This window comes from Bufo gargarizans, chromosome 4, assembly GCF_014858855.1.
Source record: "Bufo gargarizans isolate SCDJY-AF-19 chromosome 4, ASM1485885v1, whole genome shotgun sequence".
Taxonomy (NCBI): domain Eukaryota; kingdom Metazoa; phylum Chordata; class Amphibia; order Anura; family Bufonidae; genus Bufo; species Bufo gargarizans.
In genome coordinates, this window is record NC_058083.1 from 195,051,202 (window position 1) to 195,075,930 (window position 24,729).

The 24,729-nt window shown below is 45.6% G+C and overlaps 1 protein-coding gene across 1 annotated transcript in view; it reads right to left on the reverse strand.

Annotated features, from left to right (window-relative positions):
- Positions 1 to 24,279, reverse strand: part of LOC122933809 (solute carrier family 12 member 9-like) — a 315,690-nt gene extending 291,411 nt beyond the window's left edge. Inside the window, exons 1-2 of the mRNA XM_044288844.1 lie at positions 23,761 to 24,279; positions 3,636 to 3,770 (exon numbers count right to left, since the gene is read on the reverse strand). Of these exons, the coding sequence (XP_044144779.1) occupies positions 3,636 to 3,770; positions 23,761 to 23,941 (316 nt within the window). The 5' untranslated portion in view covers positions 23,942 to 24,279. The remainder of the gene's footprint in view (positions 1 to 3,635; positions 3,771 to 23,760) is intronic.
- Between the last annotated feature and the right edge of the window lie 450 nt (positions 24,280 to 24,729).

A 24,729-nucleotide genomic window follows, 5' to 3' on the forward strand; every position in this document is an offset into this window, starting at 1 on the left:
TCCAAAAATGGTACCAATAAAAACGCTAACTTTTCCTGCAAAAAACGAGCCACAGCACAAGACTATAGGCAGAAAAAAATAAAATAAATAGTGTTCAGAAAATGGAGACACAAAAACATATTTTTTTTTTCAAAAATGCTTTATTATGTAAAACTGAAACAAACAAACTTTATATCATTGCATCCGTAACAACCTGCTCTATAAAAATAGCACATGATTTACCCTGTCAGATGAATGTTGTAAAAAATAAACAGTGCCAAGCAGCCAATATTTTTGTTACCTTGCCTCACAAAAAACATAATATAGGGCAATTAAAAATCTTATGTACCCCAGAATAGTACCAATAAAACTGTCAACTTATCCTGTAGTTTCCAAAATGTGGTCCTTTTTTGGGAGTTTCTACTGTAATGGTGCATCAGGGGGCTTCAAATGGGACATGGCATCTAAAAACCAGTTTAGCAAAATCTGCCTTCCAAAAACCATACGGCGCTCCTTTTCTTCTGCGCCCTGCCACAGAATCAGGGTAATAAATATTGAGTTTTGTTTGGTTGTTAATCCTCGATGTGTTAAAGAAAAAAATGGATTAAAATGGAAAATCTGCCAAAAAAGTTAAATTTTTAAATTCCATCTCCATTTTCCTAAAGAGTTAACCAAGTTTGAAAAATCCGTTTTGAGTAACTTGAGGGGTGTAGTTTCTACAATGGGGTCATTTATGGGGGGTTTCCATTATGTAAGCCCCACAAAGTGACTTCAGACCTGAAATGGTCCTTTAAAAAGAGGGTTTTGGAAATTTTCTCCAAAATTTTGAGAATTGCTTCTAAAATTCTAAGCCTTCAAACGTCCTAAAATGATGCCAACATAATGTAGAAATGGGAAATGCTAAGTAACAAATATTTATGAGGTATCACTTTCTGTTTTAAAAGCAGAGAAATTGAAATTTTGAAAATTGCTAATTTTTCTATATTTTTGTCAAATTTGGGATTATTTTATAAATAAAGGTGAAATATATTGACTCAAATTTACCACTGTCATGAAGTACAATGTGTCACGAAAAAACAGTCTCAGAGTGGCTTGGATAAGTAAAAGTGTTCCAAAGTTATTACCACATAAAGTGACACATGTCAGATTTGCAAAATTAGGTTCTGTCAGGAAGGGGGTAAATGGCCCGGATGTGAGGTGGTTAAACACGTATTATACCTACTGAGTTATTCAATTAAATCCACCTGTATAGCGCGACCTGCTGTTTGCACTTTTTCTAATTTCTCTGTCCTGCCCACTGAGAAAGAAAGCACGTGCTCAGTTCCAACTTTCAACTACCACCAGCTGTAGTAGGAAGGACACACCCTCTGAGAAAGGAACCATCCTAGAAGCTGCCGGCTTGAAATAAACCTAGCAGAATGGTGAATAAATGGGGAGATCTCTGCATCCATGTGAGGTACAGGGCTGGTTCTAGCTTTGTTAAAAAGATGTTGTCATATACCAGATTATGTATGATGTTCATTTTTTACATCGGTCATGAGAATACCCCTTTAAAGTGTAACTGCCATTCTATTTTTGCCCCTAATGTGTAGGGGCAGTAACACTGACCCGTTTAGTAATATACTTTAATTACTGAAATCATACATTTCTGTTAGAAAAATAGCTGTAAAGTGGCCCATTTTGAGCCTTAGCAATGTTCCTCTGTCTTCTGTTTACATAACAATGGAGACTTGCTAACACTGACTGTGTTATGTAAACAGAAGACAGAGGAGGGTTGCTAAGGCTCAAAATGGGACACTTTACAGCTAATTTTCTAACAGAAATGTATGATTTGAGTAATGGTCAGCATCACTGCCGCTGTCCCTTATCTTTTGAGGGGATTTTAGAGGAATATCATTAAAAGATCTTCCCATTCTGTATGCAAACAGTGGGGCCTCTCTAAACAATGATCTAAATTTAGGATCCTGTCCTAGAATTCCCGAGTATTTGCACACGGTTTTGTTAATCTATGAAGAATGCTTGGAGAACTATGGAAAACACAAACTGATCTTTCCTTTTTCTTTCCTCTTCGGTTTCATCTGGTCATCTTTCTTTCCACTCACTTTCCCATTTCTCTTGCTACCATTTTTCTAGGATACGCCTATCAACTAATTTATTTACTACCGGTATATATCGCATATTCTTTTCCTTCTTCTCCTCTATACTTGCAATCCTTTTTGGGAGGCTCCTAAAAGTATGTGGAGCATGAAAACTGCCACAAGACCGCATACACTATAATTCTTCTCCATAGGTTTTACAAACAATGAACTCCCTAATCTACCTCCTTTTCTTCCGAGCTGTAAATCCAAAAAATGAACCACATCCTTATCTTTCTCCACTTCAAGGTCTAAGGCCTCATGACATCCATTTGAGTACTCAACAAACTCCTTAAGTTCCATAAAGGGGTTCTCCGGGAATCAAGAAAATGAAAATACTTAAGTATTAATTTGTTATAAATATTTCCCAAATATCTTTTATTAGTTATATCGTTTTGTCTAGGAACAATCATCAGGAGAAATAAAATGGCCGCCGTCCTATTAGTACACACAGAGGACAAGTTACTTCACAACTCTGCCTCATCCTCCTCTCTACTTGTCAGGGATTATGATTCTAAATGCAGTTTAATATGATCTTCAGCTGAATCTCTGTAGGAATGGAGCTCAGGAGACATGAAGTACAGAGAGGAGGGTGGAGATGTGGTAATGAGCAGCAGCACTTGTATGCAGTCTCCATTACCACAGCCCCACATTACCACAGCTGTCCTGTCCGTCCTCTCTGTACTTCATGTCTCCTTCATGTCTGCTTGTGAACTCCATTCCTACAGAGATTCAGCTAGTTATCATCTGTATTCAAGATCATAATCAGAGAGGAGGATGAGGTATATCTATGTCTCAGTGTTCTGAACGGTAACTTGTCCTCCTGTATGATTAGGACAATTTTTGTGTGCACTAATAGGACGGCAGCCATTTTATTTCTCCTAATGATTGGTCCCCAGACAAAACAAGCTATTATAACTAATGAAAGGTATTTGGGAATATATTTATAATAAAGTAATACTTAAGTATTTTTATTAATTTTATTTTCTGAATTCTGCTACATAAAAAAAGTCATCAATAAATTGGACACAATTAATAATCCATTAAAAAAATTGATGACTGGTTCCCTTCAAATGTATCCATTAAAATGTTGTCTAAACTTGGTGCTGTGGGGAACCCTTCGAGGTCATAGCTACAAGTAATAGCCATCATCAAAACAGACCCTGGCAATGTAAGCAAAAAAACTATCATGTCAGTTGATCATTTTCCATCATGCCAGTAAGGAAGATCTTCAGCATGTAAACCGACTCATGTTTGTCGAGATTTAGAAATTCCAAACAACCACTAGGATACCGTGAGTAGCATCAGTGCATTGATAAAACCTGTAATGCAACCTCCCATCTATTGTTATAAACGTATTACTGCCCCACACAAATCAAAGGCATGTACAGCCATGTGCATGAGGCCTTAGAGGTTTGGCTTTCAGAAGGATGAATAAATAAATTCAAAAAGTTCAAACCAATTTAGATTCTTGAATTATAATCACCAGTGGTCGTGCAGCTGCCTTCTCATAAAGGATACAGTAGGCTCCACCAGCGTCCAGAGCTCCATTGGTTGATATGGCACAGACTGACAGCACAGTCATACCGATGATAAAATAGGAGAGGATTAGCATGCCCACCGTCTCATACAGACCCGACTGTCCCACGACAAACCCTGCAAAAAGAGAAGCAGAAAATCAATGGCAACATCGTGAACTGATGGCTGTCAGCATACAGAGGACCCCTGCTTATAAAGAACACAACCTGCTGCTCTCAAGAACTATTTCTTCTTACAAGACGTTACCTGGCATAAGGAGTCTTAAAGGGAACCTGTCACCGGGATTTTGGGTATAGAGCTGAGGACATGGGTTGCTAGATCGCCGCTAGCACATCCGCAATAGTGAAATTTTAAAATGTTATCTCTATTTTCGATTAATTCTTGTGGAACCCCTAAAGGGTAGGGATGAGCAAACCCGAACTGTGTTCGTACCGAATTTTGGGGTGTCCGTGACACGGACCCGAACCCGGACATTTTCGTAAAAGTCCGGGTTCGGGTTCGGTGTTCGTCGCTTTCTTGGCGCTTTTTGAAAGGCTGCAAAGCAGCCAATCAACAAGCGTCATACTACTTGCCCCAAGAGGCCGTCACAGCCATGCCTACTATTGGCATGGCTGTGATTGGCCAGAGCACCATGTGACCCTCTATTTAAGCTGGAGACACGTAGCGCCGCACGTCACTCTGCTCTGATCAGCATAGGGAGAGGTTGCAGCCACGACGTTAGGGCGAGATTAGGCAGTGATTAACTCCTCCAAAGGACTTCATTCAGAGATCTTTCTGCAGCTGTGGATGATTGAACTGCTGCTATTGAATTGCTCACTGTTTTTAGAGCGTCTTTCAGTCACTTTTTTCTGGGGTGATCGGCGGCCATTTTGTGTCTTGTGGTGTGCCAGCACAAGCTGCCACCAAGTGCATTTAACCCTCAATGGTGTGGTTGTTTTTTGGCTAAATCCTACATCAGGGTGAAGCTGTCACACCAAGTGCATTTAACCAGCAATAGTCTGTTTATTTTTTGGCCATATACTACATCAGGGGCAAGCTGCGCCTGTCACCAAGTGCATTTAACCCTCAATGGTGTGGTTGTTTTTTGGCTAAATCCTACATCAGGGTGAAGCTGTCACACCAAGTGCATTTAACCAGCAATAGTCTGTTTATTTTTTGGCCATATACTACATCAGGGGCAAGCTGTCACCAACTGCATTTAACCCTCAGTAGTGTGGTTGGTCAAGCTGTCACACCAAGTGCATTTAACCAGCAATAGTCTGTTTATTTTTTGGCCATATACTACATCGGGGGCAAGCTGCGCCTGTCACCAAGTGCATTTAACCCTCAGTAGTGTGGTTGGTCAAGCTGTCACACCAAGTGCATTTAACCAGCAAAAGCGTGGTTATTTTTTGGCCATATCCCAGTCAAATTCTGTCAGTAAACGTATACCTGTCACCCAGCGCCTAAATACTAGGCCTCAAGTTTATATCCAGCTAAATCTGTCGTTACTGCTGTACTGTTGTGGCTGGTTAAGTTATTTAGTGTTCGTCAAAGCACAGTTTTTGTTCTGGGTTGAAATACAATTCCCAATTTAGCAATTTCCTAATTTAGTGGTTTCTGCTGTATCAGAGCTATTTTAAATCTATCCCTAAAAGGGTATATCAGATTCAAGGTGCACATAGGGTCATTCTGAATAACTTCACACACACGCTACTGTGCATTTCCAAGTCGAATTCTGTCAGTAAACCTATACCTGTCACCCAGCCCCTAAATACTAGGCCTCAAATTTATATCCAGCTAAATCTGTCGTTACTGCTGTACTGTTGTGGCTGGGCAAGTTATTTAGTGTCCGTCAAAGCACAGTTTTTGTTCTTGGTTGAAATACAATTCCCAATTTAGCAATTTCCTAATTTAGTGGTTTCTGCTGTATCAGAGCTATTTTAAATCTATCCCTAAAAGGGTATATAATATTCAAGGTGCACATAGGGTCATTCAGAATAACTTCACACACACGCTACTGTGCATTTCTAAGTCTAATTCTGTCAGTAAATCTATACCTGTCACCCAGCGCCTAAATACTAGGCCTCAAATTTATATCCCGCTAAATCTGTCGTTACTGGTGTACTGTTCTGGCTGGGCAAGTTATTTAGTGTCCGTCAAAGCACATTTTTTGTTCTTGGTTGAAATACAATTCCCAATTTAGCAATTTCCTAATTTAGTGGTTTCTGCTGTATCAGAGCTATTTTAAATCTATCCCTAAAAGGGTATATCAGATTCAAGGTGCACATAGGGTCATTCTGAATAACTTCACACACACACTACTGTGCATTTCCAAGTCGAATTCTGTCAGTAAACCTATACCTGTCACCGAGCGCATAAATACTAGGCCTCAAATTTATATCCAGCTAAATCTGTCGTTACTGGTGTGGCTGGTCAAGTTATTTAGTGTCCGTCAAAGCACATTTTTTGTTCTGGGTTGAAATACAATTCCCAATTTAGCAATTTCCTAATTTAGTTGTTTCTGCTGTATCAGGCCTACTTTAAATTTATCCCTAAAAGGGTATATCAGATTCAAGGTGCACATAGGGTCATTCTGAATAACCCCACACACACGCTACTGTGCATTTCCAAGTCTAATTCTGTCAGTAAACCTATACCTGTCACCCAGCGCCTAAATACTAGACCTCAAATTTATATCCAGCTAAATCTGTCGTTACTGCTGTACTGTTGTGGCTGGTCAATTTATTTAGTGTCCGTCAAAGCACAGTTTTTGTTCTTGGTTGAAATACAATTCCCAATTTAGCAATTTCCTAATTTAGTGGTTTCTGCTGTATCAGAGCTATTTTAAATCTATCCCTAAAAGGGTATATCAGATTCAAGGTGCACATAGGGTCATTCTGAATAACTTCACACACACGCTACTGTGCATTTCCAAGTCGAATTCTGTCAGTAAACCTATACCTGTCACCCAGCGCCTAAATACTAGGCCTCAAATTTATAGTCAGCTAAATCTGTCGTTACTGGTGTGGCTGGTCAAGTTATTTAGTGTCCGTCAAAGCACATTTTTTGTTCTGGGTTGAAATACAATTCCCAATTTAGCAATTTCCTAATTTAGTGGTTTCTGCTGTATCAGGCCTACCTTAAATTTATCCCTAAAAGGGTATATCAGATTCAAGGTGCACATAGGGTCATTCTGAATAACTTCACACACACGCTACTGTGCATTTCCAAGTCGAATTCTGTCAGTAAACCTATACCTGTCACCCAGCGCCTAAATACTAGGCCTCAAATTTATATTCAGCTAAATCTGTGGTTACTGCTGTGCCTGCATTAGTGTAATACGGTACCTAAATAGATAGTGTTAGGTGTCTGTAAAAAAAGGCCTGAATTTGAATTCAATACATTGGGCCAAATAATATTTTTGTTGTTGTGGTGAACGATAACAATGAGGAAAACATCTAGTAAGGGACGCGGACGTGGACATGGTCGTGGTGGTGTTAGTGGACCCTCTGGTGCTGGGAGAGGACGTGGCCGTTCTGCCACATCCACACGTCCTAGTGTACCAACTACCTCAGGTCCCAGTAGCCGCCAGAATTTACAGCGATATATGGTGGGGCCCAATGCTGTTCTAAGGATGGTAAGGCCTGAGCAGGTACAGGCATTAGTCAATTGGTTGGCCGACAGTGGATCCAGCACGTTTACATTATCTCCCACCCAGTCTTCTGCAGAAAGCGCACAGATGGCGCCTGAAAACCAAGCTTATCAGTCTGTCACATCACCCCCATGCATACCAGGGAAACTGTCTGAGACTCAAGTTATGCAGCAGTCTCTTATGCTGTTTGAAGACTCCGCTGGCAGGGTTTCCCAAGGGCATCCACCTAGCCCTTCCCCAGCGGTGGAAGACATAGAATGCACTGACGCACAACCACTTATGTTTCCTGATGATGAGGACATGGGAATACCACCTCAGCACGTCTCTGATGATGACGAAACACAGGTGCCAACTGCTGCGTCTTTCTGCAGAGTGCAGACTGAACAGGAGGTCAGGGAGGAAGACGATGCAGGGGACGATGAGGTCCTAGACCCCACATGGAATGAAGGTCGTGCCACTGACTTTCACAGTTCGGAGGAAGAGGCAGTGGTGAGACCGAGCCAACAGCGTAGCAAAAGAGGGAGCAGTGGGCAAAAGCAGAACACCCGCCGCCAAGAGACTCTGCCTGCTACTGACCGCCGCCATCTGAGCACCCCAAAGGCAGCTTCAAGGAGTTCCCTGGCATGGCACTTCTTCAAACAATGTGCTGACGACAAGACCCGAGTGGTTTGCACGCTGTGCCATCAGAGCCTGAAGCGAGGCATTAACGTTCTGAACCTGTAATGACCGGTGTCACGCACAGGGAGGAAAACAGGGAAAGCCCTGCCCAAGGGAGAGGGAAAGGTGGTGACCCCTAACTCACCTTGCGGCTGGCACCTGACTGCCCTGACGTCCCTAGACGGGTTCCTCACCCGTGCGGCGATCAAGTGCCTAAACCCTGGCTTTCCCTGAAATGAGCCCTAGATAGTGAACGGGCCGGTGGGATCGCTAGTCCGCACCACTGCACTAAGAGGGAAACACCAGGGAGAGGACAGACAAACACAGACAAACACAAACACCCAGGTGGACGACCACAGCAGTCCACAAAGGTCCAACAGGGATCCGGAGGGTAGCGTTCTGAATCAACAGTCAGAGAACGCAGCAACACAGCTCCAGTGGGTCAGGATAGATGTCCAGGCAGGAAGCTCTATCTCTGGCAACCAGAGAAGTGTGAGAGGGGAATATAAGGAGGTTTGGGAGTGCTGGACAAGGAACAGCTGAGGAGAAGGAGCTACGGATCCCTGAGTGAGCCAAAAGGGTTTGCAAAGCAAACTCAGAAAGCTACCATAAGGAAAACAGCCCTATCTTAAATAGAGCGTGCAGCCAACCGCTGCGACTTCCTGACCCCGGGTATAACGGAGTCAGGCGTGGTTCTCGATACCCTCGTGACAGAACCTTAGCACAACCTGCATGACCAGGCACCTGCATGCAAAGCATGAACTGCAGTGGAGTAAACACCTTAAAAACAAGGAAGTCACTCAGGCTCCCCCTGCTACCTCTTCTGCTGCTGCCGCCTCGGCCTCTTCTGCTGCTGCTGCCGCCTCGGCCTCTTCCTCCGCCTCTGGAGGAACGTTGGCACCTGCCACCCAGCAAACAGAGGATGTACCACCAACACCACCACCTCCGTCACCAAGCATCTCAACCATGTCACACGGCAGCGTTCAGCTCTCCATCTCACAAACATTTGAGAGAAAGCGTAAATTCCCACCTAGCCACCCTCGATCCCTGGCCCTGAATGCCAGCATTTCTAAACTACTGGCCTATGAAATGCTGTCATTTAGGCTGGTGGACACAGACAGCTTCAAACAGCTCATGTCGCTTGCTGTCCCACAGTATGTTGTTCCCAGCTGCCACTACTTCTCCAAGAGAGCCGTGCCTTCCCTGCACAACCAAGTATCCGATAAAATCAAGTGTGCACTGTGCAACTCCATCTGTAGCAAGGTCCACCTAACCACAGATACGTGGACCAGTAAGCACAGCCAGGGACGCTATATCTCCCTAACTGCACACTGGGTAAATGTAGTGGCAGCTGGGCCCCAGGCGGAGAGCTGTTTGGCGCACGTCCTTCCGCCGCCAAGGATCGCAGGGCAACATTCTTTGCCTCCTGTTGCCACCTCCTCCTTCTCGGCTTCCTCCTCCTCTTCTTCCACCTGCTCATCCAGTCAGCCACACACCTTCACCACCAACTTCAGCACAGCCCGGGGTAAACGTCAGCAGGCCATTCTGAAACTCATATGTTTGGGGGACAGGCCCCACACCGCACAGGAGTTGTGGCGTGGTATAGAACAACAGACCGACGAGTGGTTGCTGCCGGTGAGCCTCAAGCCCGGCCTGGTGGTGTGCGATAATGGGCGAAATCTCGTTGCAGCTCTGGGACTAGCCGGTTTGACGCACATCCCTTGCCTGGCGCATGTGCTGAATTTGGTGGTGCAGAAGTTCATTCACAACTACCCCGACATTTCAGAGCTGCTGCATAAAGTGCGGGCCGTCTGTTCGAGCTTCCGGCGTTCACATCCTGCCGCTACTCGCCTGTCTGCGCTACAGCGTAACTTCGGCCTTCCCGCTCACCGCCTCATATGCGATGTGCCCACCAGGTGGAACTCCACCTTGCACATGCTGGACAGACTGTGCGAGCAGCAGCAGGCCATAGTGGAGTTTCAGCTGCAGCACGCACGGGTCAGTCGCACTGCGGAACAGCACCACTTCACCACCAATGACTGGGCCTCCATGCGAGACCTGTGTGCCCTGTTGCGCTGTTTCGAGTACTCCACCAACATGGCCAGTGGCGATGACGCCGTTATCAGCGTTACAATACCACTTCTATGTCTCCTTGAGAAAACACTTAGGGCGATGATGGAAGAGGAGGTGGCCCAGGAGGAGGAGGAAGAGGGGTCATTTTTAGCACTTTCAGGCCAGTCTCTTCGAAGTGACTCAGAGGGAGGTTTTTTGCAACAGCAGAGGCCAGGTACAAATGTGGCCAGCCAGGGCCCACTACTGGAGGACGAGGAGGACGAGGATGAGGAGGAGGTGGAGGAGGATGAGGATGAAGCATAGTCACAGCGGGGTGGCACCCAACGCAGCTCGGGCCCATCACTGGTGCGTGGCTGGGGGGAAAGGCAGGACAATGACGATATGCCTCCCACAGAGGACAGCTTGTCCTTACCCCTGGGCAGCCTGGCACACATGAGCGACTACATGCTGCAGTGCCTGCGCAACGACAGCAGAGTTGCCCACATTTTAACGTGTGCGGACTACTGGGTTGCCACCCTGCTGGATCCACGGTACAAAGACAATGTGCCCACCTTACTTCCTGCACTGGAGCGTGATAGGAAGATGCGCGAGTACAAGCGCACGTTGGTAGACGCGCTACTGAGAGCATTCCCAAATGTCACAGGGGAACAAGTGGAACCCCAAGGCCAAGGCAGAGGAGGAGCAAGAGGTCGCCAAGGCAGCTGTGTCACGGCCAGCTCCTCTGAGGGCAGGGTTAGCATGGCAGAGATGTGGAAAAGTTTTGTCAACACGCCACAGCTAACTGCACCACCACCTGATACGCAACGTGTTAGTAGGAGGCAACATTTCACTAACATGGTGGAACAGTACGTGTGCACACCCCTCCACGTACTTCTGGGTCTCTAAATTGTCCACGTGGCCAGAGCTAGCCTTTTATGCCTTGGAGGTGCTGGCCTGCCCGGCGGCCAGCGTTTTGTCTGAACGTGTATTCAGCACGGCAGGGGGCGTCATTACAGACAAACGCAGCCGCCTGTCTACAGCCAATGTGGACAAGCTGACGTTCATAAAAATGAACCAGGCATGGATCCCACAGGACCTGTCCATCCCTTGTGCAGATTAGACATTAACTACCTCCCCTTAACCATATATTATTGTACTCCAGGGCACTTCCTCATTCAATCCTATTTTTATTTTCATTTTACCATTATATTGCGAGGCTACCCAAAGTTGAATGAACCTCTCCTCTGTCTGGGTGTCGGGGCCTAAATATATGCCAATGGACTGTTCCAATGTTGGCTGACGTGAAGCCTGATTCTCTGCTATGACATGCAGACTGATTCTTTGCTGACATGAAGCAAGATTCTCTGTTACGGGACCTCTCTCCTCTGCCTGGGTGCTGGGCCTAAATATATACCAATGGACTGTTGCAGTGGTGGCTGACGTGAAGCCTGATTCTCTGCTATGACATGCAGACTAATTCTCTGCTGACATGAAGACAGATTCTCTGTTACGGGACCTCTCTCCTCTGCCTGGGTGCTGGGCCTAAATATATGCCAATGGACTGTTGCAGTGGTGGCTGACGTGAAGCCTGATTCTCTGCTATGACATGCAGACTAATTCTCTGCTGACATGAAGACAGATTCTCTGTTACGGGACCTCTCTCCTCTGCCTGGGTGCCTGGGCCTAAATATCTGACAATGGACTGTTGCAGTGGTGGCTGACGTGAAGCCTGATTCTCTGCTATGACATGCAGACTAATTCTCTGCTGACATGAAGACAGATTCTCTGTTACGGGACCTCTCTCCTCTGCCTGGGTGCTGGGCCTAAATATATGCCAATGGACTGTTGCACTGGAGGCTGACGTGAAGCCTGATTCTCTGCTATGACATGCAGACTAATTCTCTGCTGACATGAAGACAGATTCTCTGTTACGGGACCTCTCTCCTCTGCCTGGGTGCTGGGCCTAAATATATGCCAATGGACTGTTGCAGTGGTGGCTGACGTGAAGCCTGATTCTCTGCAATGACATGCAGACTAATTCTCTGCTGACATGAAGACAGATTCTCTGTTACGGGACCTCTCTCCTCTGCCTGGGTGCCTGGGCCTAAATATATGCCAATGGACTGTTGCACTGGTGGCTGACGTGAAGCCTGATTCTCTGCTATGACATGCAGACTAATTCTCTGCTGACATGAAGACAGATTCTCTGTTACGGGACCTCTCTCCTCTGCCTGGGTGCTGGGCCTAAATATATGCCAATGGACTGTTGCAGTGGTGGCTGACGTGAAGCCTGATTCTCTGCAATGACATGCAGACTAATTCTCTGCTGACATAAAGACAGATTCTCTGTTACGGGACCTCTCTCCTCTGCCTGGGTGCCTGGGCCTAAATATATGCCAATGGACTGTTCCAATGTTGGGTGACGTGAAGCCTGATTCTCTGCTATGACATGCAGACTGATTCTCTGCTGACATGAAGCCAGAGTCTCTGTTACGGGACCTCTCTCCTCTGCCTGGGTGCTGGGCCTAAATATATGACAATGGACTGTTGCAGTGGTGGCTGACGTGAAGCCTGATTCTCTGCTATGACATGCAGACTAATTCTCTGCTGACATGAAGACAGATTCTCTGTTACGGGACCTCTCTCCTCTGCCTGGGTGCCTGGGCCTAAATATATGCCAATGGACTGTTCCAATGTTGGGTGACGTGAAGCCTGATTCTCTGCTATGACATGCAGACTGATTCTCTGCTGACATGAAGCCAGATTCTCTGTTACGGGACCTCTCTCCTCTGCCTGGGTGCTGGGCCTAAATATATGACAATGGACTGTTGCAGTGGTGGCTGACGTGAAGCCTGATTCTCTGCTATGACATGCAGACTAATTCTCTGCTGACATGAAGACAGATTCTCTGTTACGGGACCTCTCTCCTCTGCCTGGGTGCTGGGCCTAAATATATGACAATGGACTGTTGCAGTGGTGGCTGACGTGAAGCCTGATTCTCTGCTATGACATGCAGACTGATTCTCTGCTGACATGAAGCCAGATTCTCTGTTACGGGACCTCTCTCCTCTGCCTGGGTGCTGGGCCTAAATATATGACAATGGACTGTTGCAGTGGTGGCTGACGTGAAGCCTGATTCTCTGCTATGACATGCAGACTAATTCTCTGCTGACATGAAGCCAGATTCTCTGTTACGGGACCTCTCTCCTCTGCCTGGGTGCTGGGCCTAAATATCTGACAATGGACTGTTCCAGTGGTGGGTGATGTGAAGCCTGATTCTCTGCTATTACATGCAGACTAATTCTCTGCTGACATGAAGCCAGATTCTCTGTTACGGGACCTCTCTCCTCTGCCTGGGTGCTGGGCCTAAATATATGCCAATGGACTGTTGCAGTGGTGGCTGACATGAAGCCTGATTCTCTGCTATGACATATGACATGCAGATTAATTCTCTGCTGACATGAAGACAGATTCTCTGTCACGGGACCTCTCTCCTCTGCCTGGGCCTAAATATATGCCAATGGACTGTTCCAATGTTGGGTGACGTGAAGCCTGATTCTCTGCTATGACATGCAGACTGATTCTCTGCTGACATGAAGACAGATTCTCTGTTACGGGACCTCTCTCCTCTGCCTGGGTGCTGGGCCTAAATTTATGACAATGGACTGTTGCAGTGGTGGCTGACGTGAAGCCTGATTCTCTGCTATGACATGCAGACTAATTCTCTGCTGACATGAAGACAGATTCTCTGTTACGGGACCTCTCTCCTCTGCCTGGGTGCTGGGCCTAAATATATGACAATGGACTGTTGCAGTGGTGGCTGACGTGAAGCCTGATTCTCTGCTATGACATGCAGACTGATTCTCTGCTGACATGAAGCCAGATTCTCTGTTACGGGACCTCTCTCCTCTGCCTGGGTGCTGGGCCTAAATATATGACAATGGACTGTTGCAGTGGTGGCTGACGTGAAGCCTGATTCTCTGCTATGACATGCAGACTGATTCTCTGCTGACATGAAGCCAGATTCTCTGTTACGGGACCTCTCTCCTCTGCCTGGGTGCCGGGGCCTAAATATCTGAGAATGGACTGTTCCAGTGGTGGGTGATGTGAAGCCAGATTCTCTGCTATGGAACCTCTCTCCAATTGATATTGGTTAATTTTTATTTATTTTATTTTTATTTTTATTAATTTCCCTATCCACGTTTGTTTGCAGGGGATTTACCTACATGTTGCTGCCTTTTGCAGCCCTCTAGCTCTTTCCTGGGCTGTTTTACAGCCTTTTTAGTGCCGAAAAGTTCGGGTCCCCATTGACTTCAATGGGGTTCGGGACAAAGTTCGGATCGGGTTCGGATCCCGAACCCGAACATTTCCGGGAAGTTCGGCCGAACTTCTCGAACCCGAACATCCAGGTGTCCGCTCAACTCTACTAAAGGGTTAACACATTTTGTAAAATAAGTTTTGAATACCTTGAGGGATATAGTTTCTAAAATAGTGGTCACTTTTTTGAAGTTTCTACTCTAGGGGTGCATCAGGGGGGCTTCAAATAGGACAAGGTGTCAAAAAAACAGTCCAGCAAAATCTGCCTTTCAAAAACCGTATGGAATTCCTTTCCTTCTGCGCAATACTGTGTGTTCGTACAGCAGTTTACAACCACATATGGGCTGTTTCTGTAAACTACAGAATCAGGGTCATAAATATTGAGTTTTGTTTGGCTATTAAGCCTTGCTGTGTAACTGGAAAAAATGGATTTAAATGGGAAATCTGCCAAAAAAGCAGAAAGGTTAACAAAGTTTGTAAAATCAGTTTTAAATACCTTGAGGGGTGTAGTTTCTAGAACGGGTTTTTTTGGGGGTGGTTTCTATTATGTAAGCCTCACAAGGATGGACTTCAGCCCTGAACTGGTCCTTGAAAAGTGGGTTTTTTAAAATTTCAGAATAATTTCAAGATTTGCTTCTAAACTTCTAAGCCTTGTAACATTCCCAAAAAATCAAATATCATTTCCAAAATGATCCAAACATGAAGTAGACATATGGGGAATGTAAATTAATAACTATTTTTGGAGGTATTACTATGTATTATAGAAGTAGAGAAATTGAAACTTGGAAATTTGCTAATTTTTCCTCATTTTTTGTAAAATTGGTATTTTTTTATAAATAAAAATGGTTTTTTTTTTAACTCCATTTTACCAGTGTCCTAAAGTACAATATGTGACGAAAAACAATCTCAGAATGGCCTGGATAAGTAAAAGTGATTTAAAGTTATTCACACATAAAGTGACACTGGTCAGATTTGCAAAAAATGGGCTGGTCCTTAAGGTGAAATATGGCCGTGTCCTTAAGGGGTTAAAGGCAATGCTCCCTGGAAGAATGTTAACTAGCTCTCCTCCAAAAGGAATAAAACTGTCTCTCTAATGTCCCCTGTAGATGTGGCAAGTGTCTACAGGTTGATGTCTCGTCCTTTTGGAGAAGACTCTGGTTTGGCTGATATCCAAACTGATGTTTTAAAGGGACACTGACAGGCCCAATTAGCATATTTGAAGCCCCGCCCCCGCTCATCAATATTCACTTAGCTGGGCGGCGGCTACAACTCTCCCGACTCAAGTGCCCGGCGCATGCGCATAAAGCAGTGGCTGCAGCGATCTGTATGCAGGCGCGATGTGACCCCGGCCGGGCGCATGCGCTGAAGATTGGACGGAGGACGTGCCCAGAGGATTGAATGGGCCATGCGCAGGATCGTGAGTCGGGAGAGTTGTAGCCGCCGCCCAGCGAAGTGAATATTGATGAGCTGGGCGGGGCTTCAGAACGGCAGTTGGGAGCGGCTGGCTGGGCGCATTTTGACATGAAACGCCGCCCCTTGGGCAGATTGGTGACCGGACAAGCAGGTTATAAAACTTTATATTTCGGTATTTATAAGGTGGACAGGGGGGCTACTTAGATGATTTTAATAGACTTTAGAAGACCTGTACTGACATATATATACCTAAATATGCTAATTGGGCCTGTCAGTGTCCCTTTAAGACTCTTTAACCTCTTAACAACCAGGCCTACTGAGGCTCAAGCATTTCTCTTTCATATTCTCGTCACATTCATTATTTTTGCAGGATGAGTATTAATTTTTAATGGCACCATTTTGGGTTACAAAAAATTATAAACTTTTTTAATGGGCTTCTCAGGTTTCAGGAGGAAACCAGAGAGCCCTTGAGAAGCCATGATTAGGAGTGGGTTGCATGCTCAATAAGTGTCACGGACATACCGGGACGTACAGACGTTCCAGCGACCGGTGGCAGGAGATCTACTGGCAACTCGTGGTTTTATCTGACATGTTTTACTTTTGGATCAAATGACGTCTGTGTTGTTTTTTCCCCGAGTGTGGCTGTTATGGTCATTTAAAGAGAGTTTTTCACCTAAAATGACCATTATACACCACAAACATCATGATATCCATTACATTCCCCATATTCTAATCTTACCTTTCATATTGCTGTCCGTCGCCTATTCTCTCTTAAAAACGCTTTTATTCCATATGCTAATTAGGTTCTGAAGGTGCCCAGGGGCGGCGTTTATGCGGCCGGTGCCCAGGCTCCACGGCGCTGTTCAAATCAAACCCCTCCCCTTTCACCCCTCTGGCCCGCCCTCGGTTCTTCAGATACCATCCTCCAGTCAATGACAAATCCGGCGCCTGCGCACTCCATTACCCACTAGGGCAGAGGCAGCAGAGCGTTTAATGCGCATGCGCCGGCCGTACATGCCGATATTTTGGCAGTTTACTTCCGCCGGCTAGATGGGGATGTACGGGCCGGCGCATGCGGATTAAACGCTCTGCTGCCTCTGCCCTAGTGGGTAATGGAGTGCGCAGGCGCCGGATTTGTCATTGACTAGAGGATGGTATCTGAATAACCGAGGGCGGGCCAGAGGGGTGAAAGGGGAGGGGTTTGATTTGAACAGCGCCGTGGAGCCTGGGCACCGGCCGCATAAACGCCGCCCCTGGGCACCTTCAGAACCTAATTAGCATATGGAATAAAAGCGTTTTTAAGAGAGAATAGGCGACGGACAGCAATATGAAAGGTAAGATTATAATATGGGGAATGTAATGGATATCATGATGTTTGTGGTGTATAATGGTCATTTTAGGTGAAAGACTCCCTTTAACCTTCTCTATTTACTGTTGTTTCTCCCACTATGTTATGCGATTTATAGCTTCTGTTGGAGTTGTGGATTGCTGCTGTGTGGATCTCGGCTGAGTTCCTAGTGCTACCAAAGCTTCATTGAAGATAAGTGTTTCCTTTCCCTTTTGTATTTTGTTTATATATACAGTTGCAAGAAAAAGTATGTGAACCCTTTGGAATGATATGGATTTCTGCACAAATGGGTCATAAAATGTGATCTGATCTTCATCTAAGTCACAACAATAGACAATCACAGTCTGCTTAAACTAATAACACACAAAGAATTAAATGTTACCATGTTTTTATTGAACACACCATGTAAACATTTACAGTGCAGGTGGAAAAAGTATGTGAACCCTTGGATTTAATAACTGGTTAAACCTCCTTTGGCAGCAATAACTTCAACCAAACGTTTCCTGTAGTTGCAGATCAGACGTACACAACGGTCAGGAGTAATTCTTGACCATTCCTCTTTACAGAACTGTTTCAGTTCAGCAATATTCTTGGGATGTCTGGTGTGAATCACTTTCTTGAGGTCATGCCACAGCATCTCAATCGGGTTGAGGTCAGGACTCTGACTGGGCCACTCTAAAAGGTGTATTTTCTTCTGTTTAAGCCATTCTGTTGTTGATTTACTTCTATGCTTTGGGTCGTTGTCCTGTTGCAACACCCATCTTCTGTTGAGCTTCAGCTGGTGCACAGATGGCCTTAAGTTCTCCTGCAAAATGTCTTGATAAACTTGGGAATTTATTTTTCCTTCGATGATAGCAATCCGTCCAGGCCCTGACGCAGCAAAGCAGCCCCAAACCATGATGCCCACACCACCGTACTTCACAGTTGGGATGAGGTTTTGATGTTAGGTGTGCTGTGCCTCTTTTTCTCCACACATAGTGTTGTGTGTTTCTTCCAAATAACTCAACTTTGGTTTCATCTGCCCACAGAATATTTTGCCAGTACTGCTGTGAAACATCCAGGTGCTCTTGTGCAAACTGTAAACGTGCAGCAATGTTTTTTTGGGACAGCAGGGGCTTCCTTTGTGGTATCCTCCCATGAAATCCATTCTTGTTTAGTGTTTTACGTATTTAGTGTTTAACAGGAATGTTAGCATATGCCAGAGACTTTTGTAAGTCTTTAGCTGACACTCTAGGATTCTTCTTCACCTCATTGAGCAGTCTGCGCTGTGCTCTTGCAGTTATCTTTACAGGATGGCCACTCCTAGGGAGAGTAGCAGCAGTGCTGAACTTTCTCCATCTATAGACAATTTGTCTTACCGTGGACTGATGACCAGCAAGGCTTTTGGAGATACTTTTATAACCCTTTCTAGCTTTATGCAAGTCAACAATTCTTAATCGTAGGTCTTCTGAGAGCTCTTTTGTGCGAGGCATCATTCACATCAGGCAATGCTTCTTGTGAAAAGCAAACCCAGAACTGGTGTCCGTGTTTTTTATAGGGCAGGGCAGCTGTAACAAACACCTCCAATCTTATATAATTGATTGGACTCCAGTTGGCTGACACCTCACTCCAATTAGCTCTTGGAGATGTCATTAGTAAAGGGGTTCACATACTTTTTCCACCTGCACTGTGAAAGTTTACATGGAGTGTTCAATAAAAACATGGTAACATTTAATTATTTGTGTGTTATTAGTTTAAGCAGACTGTGATTGTCTATTGTTGTGACTTTGGGCTCTTTCACACTTGCGTTCTTTTCTTCCGGCATAGAGTTCCGTCGTCGGGGCTCTATGCCGGAAGAATCCTGATCAGGATTATCCTAATGCATTCTGAATGGAGTGAAATCCGTTCAGGATGCATCAGGATGTCTTTAGTTCCGGAACGGAACGTTTTTTGGCCGGAGAAAATACTGCAGCATGCTGCGCTTTTTGCTCCGGCCAAAAATCCTGAAGACTTGCCGCAAGGCCGGATCCGGAATTAATGCCCATTGAAAGGCACTGATCCGGATCCGGCCTTAAGCTAAACGTCGTTTCGGCGCATTGCCGGATGCGATGTTTAGCTTTTTCTCAATGGTTACCATGGCTGCCGGGACGCTAAAGTCCTGGCAGCCATGGTAAAGTGTAGCGGGGGAGCAGCATACTTACCATGCGGCTCCCGGGGCGCTCCAGAGTGACGTCAGGGCGCCCCAAGCGCATGGATCACGTGATCGCATGGCACGTCATCCATGCGCATGGGGCGCTCTGACGTCACTCTGGAGCGCCCCGAGAGCCGCGCGGACTGTATGTATACCGCTCCCCGCTCCTACTATGGCAACCAGGACTTTAATAGCGTCCTGGGTGCCATAGTAACACTGAAAGCATTTTGAAGACGGATCCGTCTTCAAATGCTTTCAGTACACTTGCGTTTTTCCGGATCCGGCGTGTAATTCCGGCAAGTGGAGTACACGCCGGATCCGGACAACGCAAGTGTGAAAGAGGCCTTAGATGAAGATCAGATCACATTTTATGATCAATTTGTGCAGAAATCCATATCATTCCAAAGGATTCACATACTTTTTCTTGCAACTGTATGTGTATGTTGCCTTTCCCTGATGTTTGTCTTTAGGCCTGGGGGAGACTCCTGTTCATCCTTCCCTTTGGAGAAACAGTTAGACTCAGTCCTGACATTAGTTACAGGGTCCTATAGGGAGAGATAGGATTTTAGGTATCCGGTGTATAAACTTGCCTACCTTTGGGGCCTGTTCATACTAGTTGTCTGTCAGGACTGGAGTTAGGGTTTTCTCTAGAAGGTGTCCATTTTCCTTCCCTAGTTTCCAGGCCTTATTTCGGTATCCCCTTTTTCCTCCTATGCTCTGTGTTGTGTTTTCCTCCCACACACGAGCGTGACAATAAGGTGACATTATTCTTTTTTTAAATGATGGCCCTGGTTCATCAAGAGCAGCATCTGCCGGGTGCCTGAAGTGCCGGAGGAGCCATGTCATTTATGATGGAACACAGTTTTGGGTTTTGGGATTGGCAAGTGCCAGGAGAACGTTACCTGCCTAACCTGCATTGTGCCAACTGTAAAGTGTGGTGAAGGAGGGATAATGCCTAGAGCACTTAGTTCCAGGGAAGGGAAATCTTAATTCTTCAGCACACAAAGACATTTAGGATAATTGAATGCTTCCAACATTGTGGTTAGAGTTTGGGGAAGGCCCTTTTCTGTCCCAGGATGACTGTGTTCTAGTGCACAAATCAAGGTCCATAAAGGCACGGTTAGATGAGTTGAGTGTGGAAGAACTTGACTAGCCTTCACAGGCTCCTGACCTCAAACCTATCAAACACCTTTGAGATGAACTACAGTAGAACAAAGACTGCAAGCCAGGTCTTCTCTGACCTCACAAATGCTCTTCTGGGTGAATGAGCAAAAATTCCCACAGACACACTCCAAAATCTTCTAGAAAGTCATCCAAGAAAAGCAGAGTCTTTTTTAGCTGCAAAGGAGGGTCAAACTCCATATTAAAGGGATATTCCCATCTCAGACACTGGGGGCATATCGTTAGGATATGCTCTTAAAGAGGACCTTTCACCAGAATAAAACTTCTAAACTAACTATACAGGCATTTAGAGCGGCGCCCAGGGACCCCCCAGCACTTACTGTTATACCTGGGCGCCGCTCCGTTCTCCCGTTATTGCCTCCGGTATCTTCATAGTTAGGCTCCACCAAGGGGAACCTGCCAGCGCCTCCTTCTCCCATGCTGCAGCGCTGGCCAATCGCAGCGCTCAGCTCATAGCCTGAGAGGCTTTTTTCTCTCTCAGGCTATGAGCTGAGCACTGTGATTGGCCAGCGCTACAGCATGGGAGAATGAGCCGACGGCAGGTTCCCCTGGGTGGAGCCTAACTATGAAGAGGCAATAACGGGAGAACGGAGCGGCACCCAGGTATAACAGTAAGTGCTGGGGGGTCCCTGGGCGCCGCTCTACATGCCTGTATAGTTAGTTTAGACGTTTTATTCTGGTGAAAGGTCCTCTTTAATGTCTGATAGGCGTGGGTCCCACAACTGGGACCCGCACCTATACTTAGAACGGACCTGCCAAAGTTCCGGAGGGTGCATCACGCAAGTGCAGTCACCCTCCATTTCTATTACGCTTGGCAATTTTTGTAAGTCCCATTGAAATGAATGGGAGGCACTCCGCATAAGAGCGCCCACCACTCCATTCACTTCTATGGGGCTGACGGAAATTCGTTGTTCCCACAGGTATGAATGGAGGGGAGCTGCGCACGTGTGGTGTGCCCTCTGGAACTTAGCCAGACCCGCACCTAGCAGACATTGGGGGCATATCCTAACGATATGCCCCCAATGTCTGAGATGGTACAACCTCTTTAATAGAGTGTCTACCAGGGTTAGGGGAGGGGGCTAACTGCCTAACTACTAGGGAACTGAGGGGTATCGGTTACGACTATTGAGGAGGTTGGGAAGGGGATTCTTAAAGACATTGGAAGGAGAGTGGAGACATAGGTTTACTGGTGTGAGAGGGATATTGTTATTGCATTCTACTTATCTGGGGCTGAAAATCAGTTTTCCATTTGGTCTTTATGAAACATTTTCAACAGTTTGTCTTCTACGGCTTTCATTTTCAGACTGTGAATTCCAGTATACTGTACATCTAGATACAATATTCCTGTATACTGTACACCTAGATACAATATTCCAGTATACTGTACATCTAGATACAATATTCCAGTATACTGTATATCTAGATACAATATTCCTGTATACTGTACATCTAGATACAATATTCCAGTATACTGTACACCTAGATACAATATTCCAGTATACTGTACATCTAGATACAATATTCCTGTATACCGTACACCTAGATACAATATTCCAGTATACTGTACATCAAGATACAATATTCCAGTATACTGTCCATCTAGATACAATATTCCAGTATACTGTACACCAAGATACAATATTCCAGTATACTGTACATCTAGATACAACATTCCAGTATACTGTACACCAAGATACAATATTCCAGTATACTGTACATCTAGATACAATATTCCAGTATACCTAACATCAAGATACAATATTCCAGTATACTGTACATCTAGATACAACATTCCAGTATACTGTACACCAAGATACAATATTCCAGTATACTGTACATCTAGATACAACATTCCAGTATACTGTACATCTATATACAATATTCCAGTATACAGTACATCTAGATACAATATTCCAGTATACTGTACATCTAGATACAATATTTCAGTATACTGTACATCTATATACAATATTCCTGTATACTGTCCATCTAGATACAATATTCCAGTATACTGTACACCTAGATACAATATTCTAGTATACTGTATATCTAGATACAATATTTCTGTATACTGCACACCTAGATACAATATTCCAGTATACTGTATATCTAGATACAATATTCCAGTATACTGCACACCTATATACAATATTCCAGTATACTGTACATCTAGATACAATATTCCTGTATACTGTATACCTAGATACAATATTCTAGTATACTGTATATCTAGATACAATATTTCAGTATACTGTACATCTATATACAATATTCCTGTATACTGTCCATCTAGATACAATATTCCAGTATACTGTACACCTAGATACAATATTCTAGTATACTGTATATCTAGATACAATATTTCTGTATACTGCACACCTAGATACAATATTCCAGTATACTGTATATCTAGATACAATATTCCAGTATACTGCACACCTATATACAATATTCCAGTATACTGTCCATCTAGATACAATATTCCTGTATACTGTCCATCTAGATACAATATTCCTGTATACTGTATACCTAGATACAATACATCCCCTGTATACAAGGATAGACTGTGGGGAGCTGTATAGGTGTAATGTATGCACAGCACATGCCTGAGGTAAGTGACCATAGAGGACCCATATGTAATGTATGCACATCACATGCCTGAGGTAAGTGACCCGAGGGGACACATATGTAATGTATGCACAGCACACGCCTGAGGTAAGTGACCAGAGGGGACCCATATGTAACGTATGCACAGCACATGCCTGAGGTAAGTGACCAGAGGGGACCCATATGTAATGTATGCACAGCACATGCCTGAGGTAAGTGACCAGAGGGGACCCATATGTAATGTATGCACAGCACATGCCTGAGGTAAGTGACCAGAGAGTACCCATATGTAATGTATGCACAGCACATGCCTGAGGTAAGTGACCAGAGAGTACCCATATGTAATGTATGCACAGCACATGCCTGAGGTAAGTGACCAGAGAGTACCCATATGTAATGTATGCACAGCACATGCCTGAGGTAAGTGACCAGAGAGTACCCATATGTAATGTATGCACAGCACATGCCTGGGTAAGTGACCAGAGGGGACCCATATGTAATGTATGCATAGCACATGCCTGAGGTAAGTGACCAGAGGGGACCCATATGTAACGTATGCACAGCACATGCCTGAGGTAAGTGACCAGAGGGGACCCATATGTAACGTATGCACAGCACATGCCTGAGGTAAGTGGCCAGAGGGGACCCATATGTAACGTATGCACCACATGCCTGAACATACAAACAGCAGGGCCACAGTTATGGGGGCACGGCGCCTACAACTTACCTATCCTGAGGAAGAGCACCACACTGAACATAGCCAGCAGGGTGGGCACCACCACCCCCAGGAAGGTGGAGAGTTTGCGGGTGCCCGCGCGCTGCCCGCTGCCACGGGACGGGACATTTCTGCCGCGCTCCTCCGTGGACAGGCTGAGCTTGTAGGTGACCAGCGGGCTCCGCTCATCCATAGTCCGTCACTCCGCACGCAGGAAACACGCACAGTGTGTACAGTGACAGGAACACGTCCTCTCCAGCCCACTGAGTGTCACCCGCAGTCCTGCTCTGTGTGACCCGCTAGAGTGTGAGCCTCAGCACAGCACATCCCCAGTTCAAGATATCACCAGGAAGTGTCCCCTGTCGTGTAGGTGCCACCATCATGTGACAGTCACTGTGTCTTCAGCCTGTGACTGCAGGGCGGCTGGTGGGACTACAACTCCCAGCTGGACTGCCTCAGGTAGTAGACCACCGCCCAGAAAGCTGCGGGTCAGCTGAGCGCATGTGATCCCTGGTGTGAATTGTACATTGTCTGAAGATACAGCCCGGGGCAAACACTGCACATTCCGGGTGTGCCAATGATACTACTGGCAGGAGGTCCTGCCCTCACACTGGCACCAGGTGCCCTTCTGCTGCCTGATCCCACCCATACATGTCCTTTCTGTAATGGTAGACATAGGCCTCATGCACACGAACGTATTTTGTTTCCATGTCCGTTCCTTTTTTCTTTGCGGATAGGATGCGGACCCATTCATTTCAATGGGTCCGCAAAAAATGCGGACAGCGCACCGTGTGCTGTCCACATCCGTATGTCGGTTCCGTAGCCCCGCAAAAAAAATAGAACATGTCCTATTCTTGTCCATTTTAGGCATTGTTAGGCCTCATGCACACGACCGTGCCATTTTTCGCGGTCCGCAAACCGCGGATCCGAAAAAGACGTAAACCGCATGTGTGCCTTCCGCAATTTGCGGAACGGGCGGCC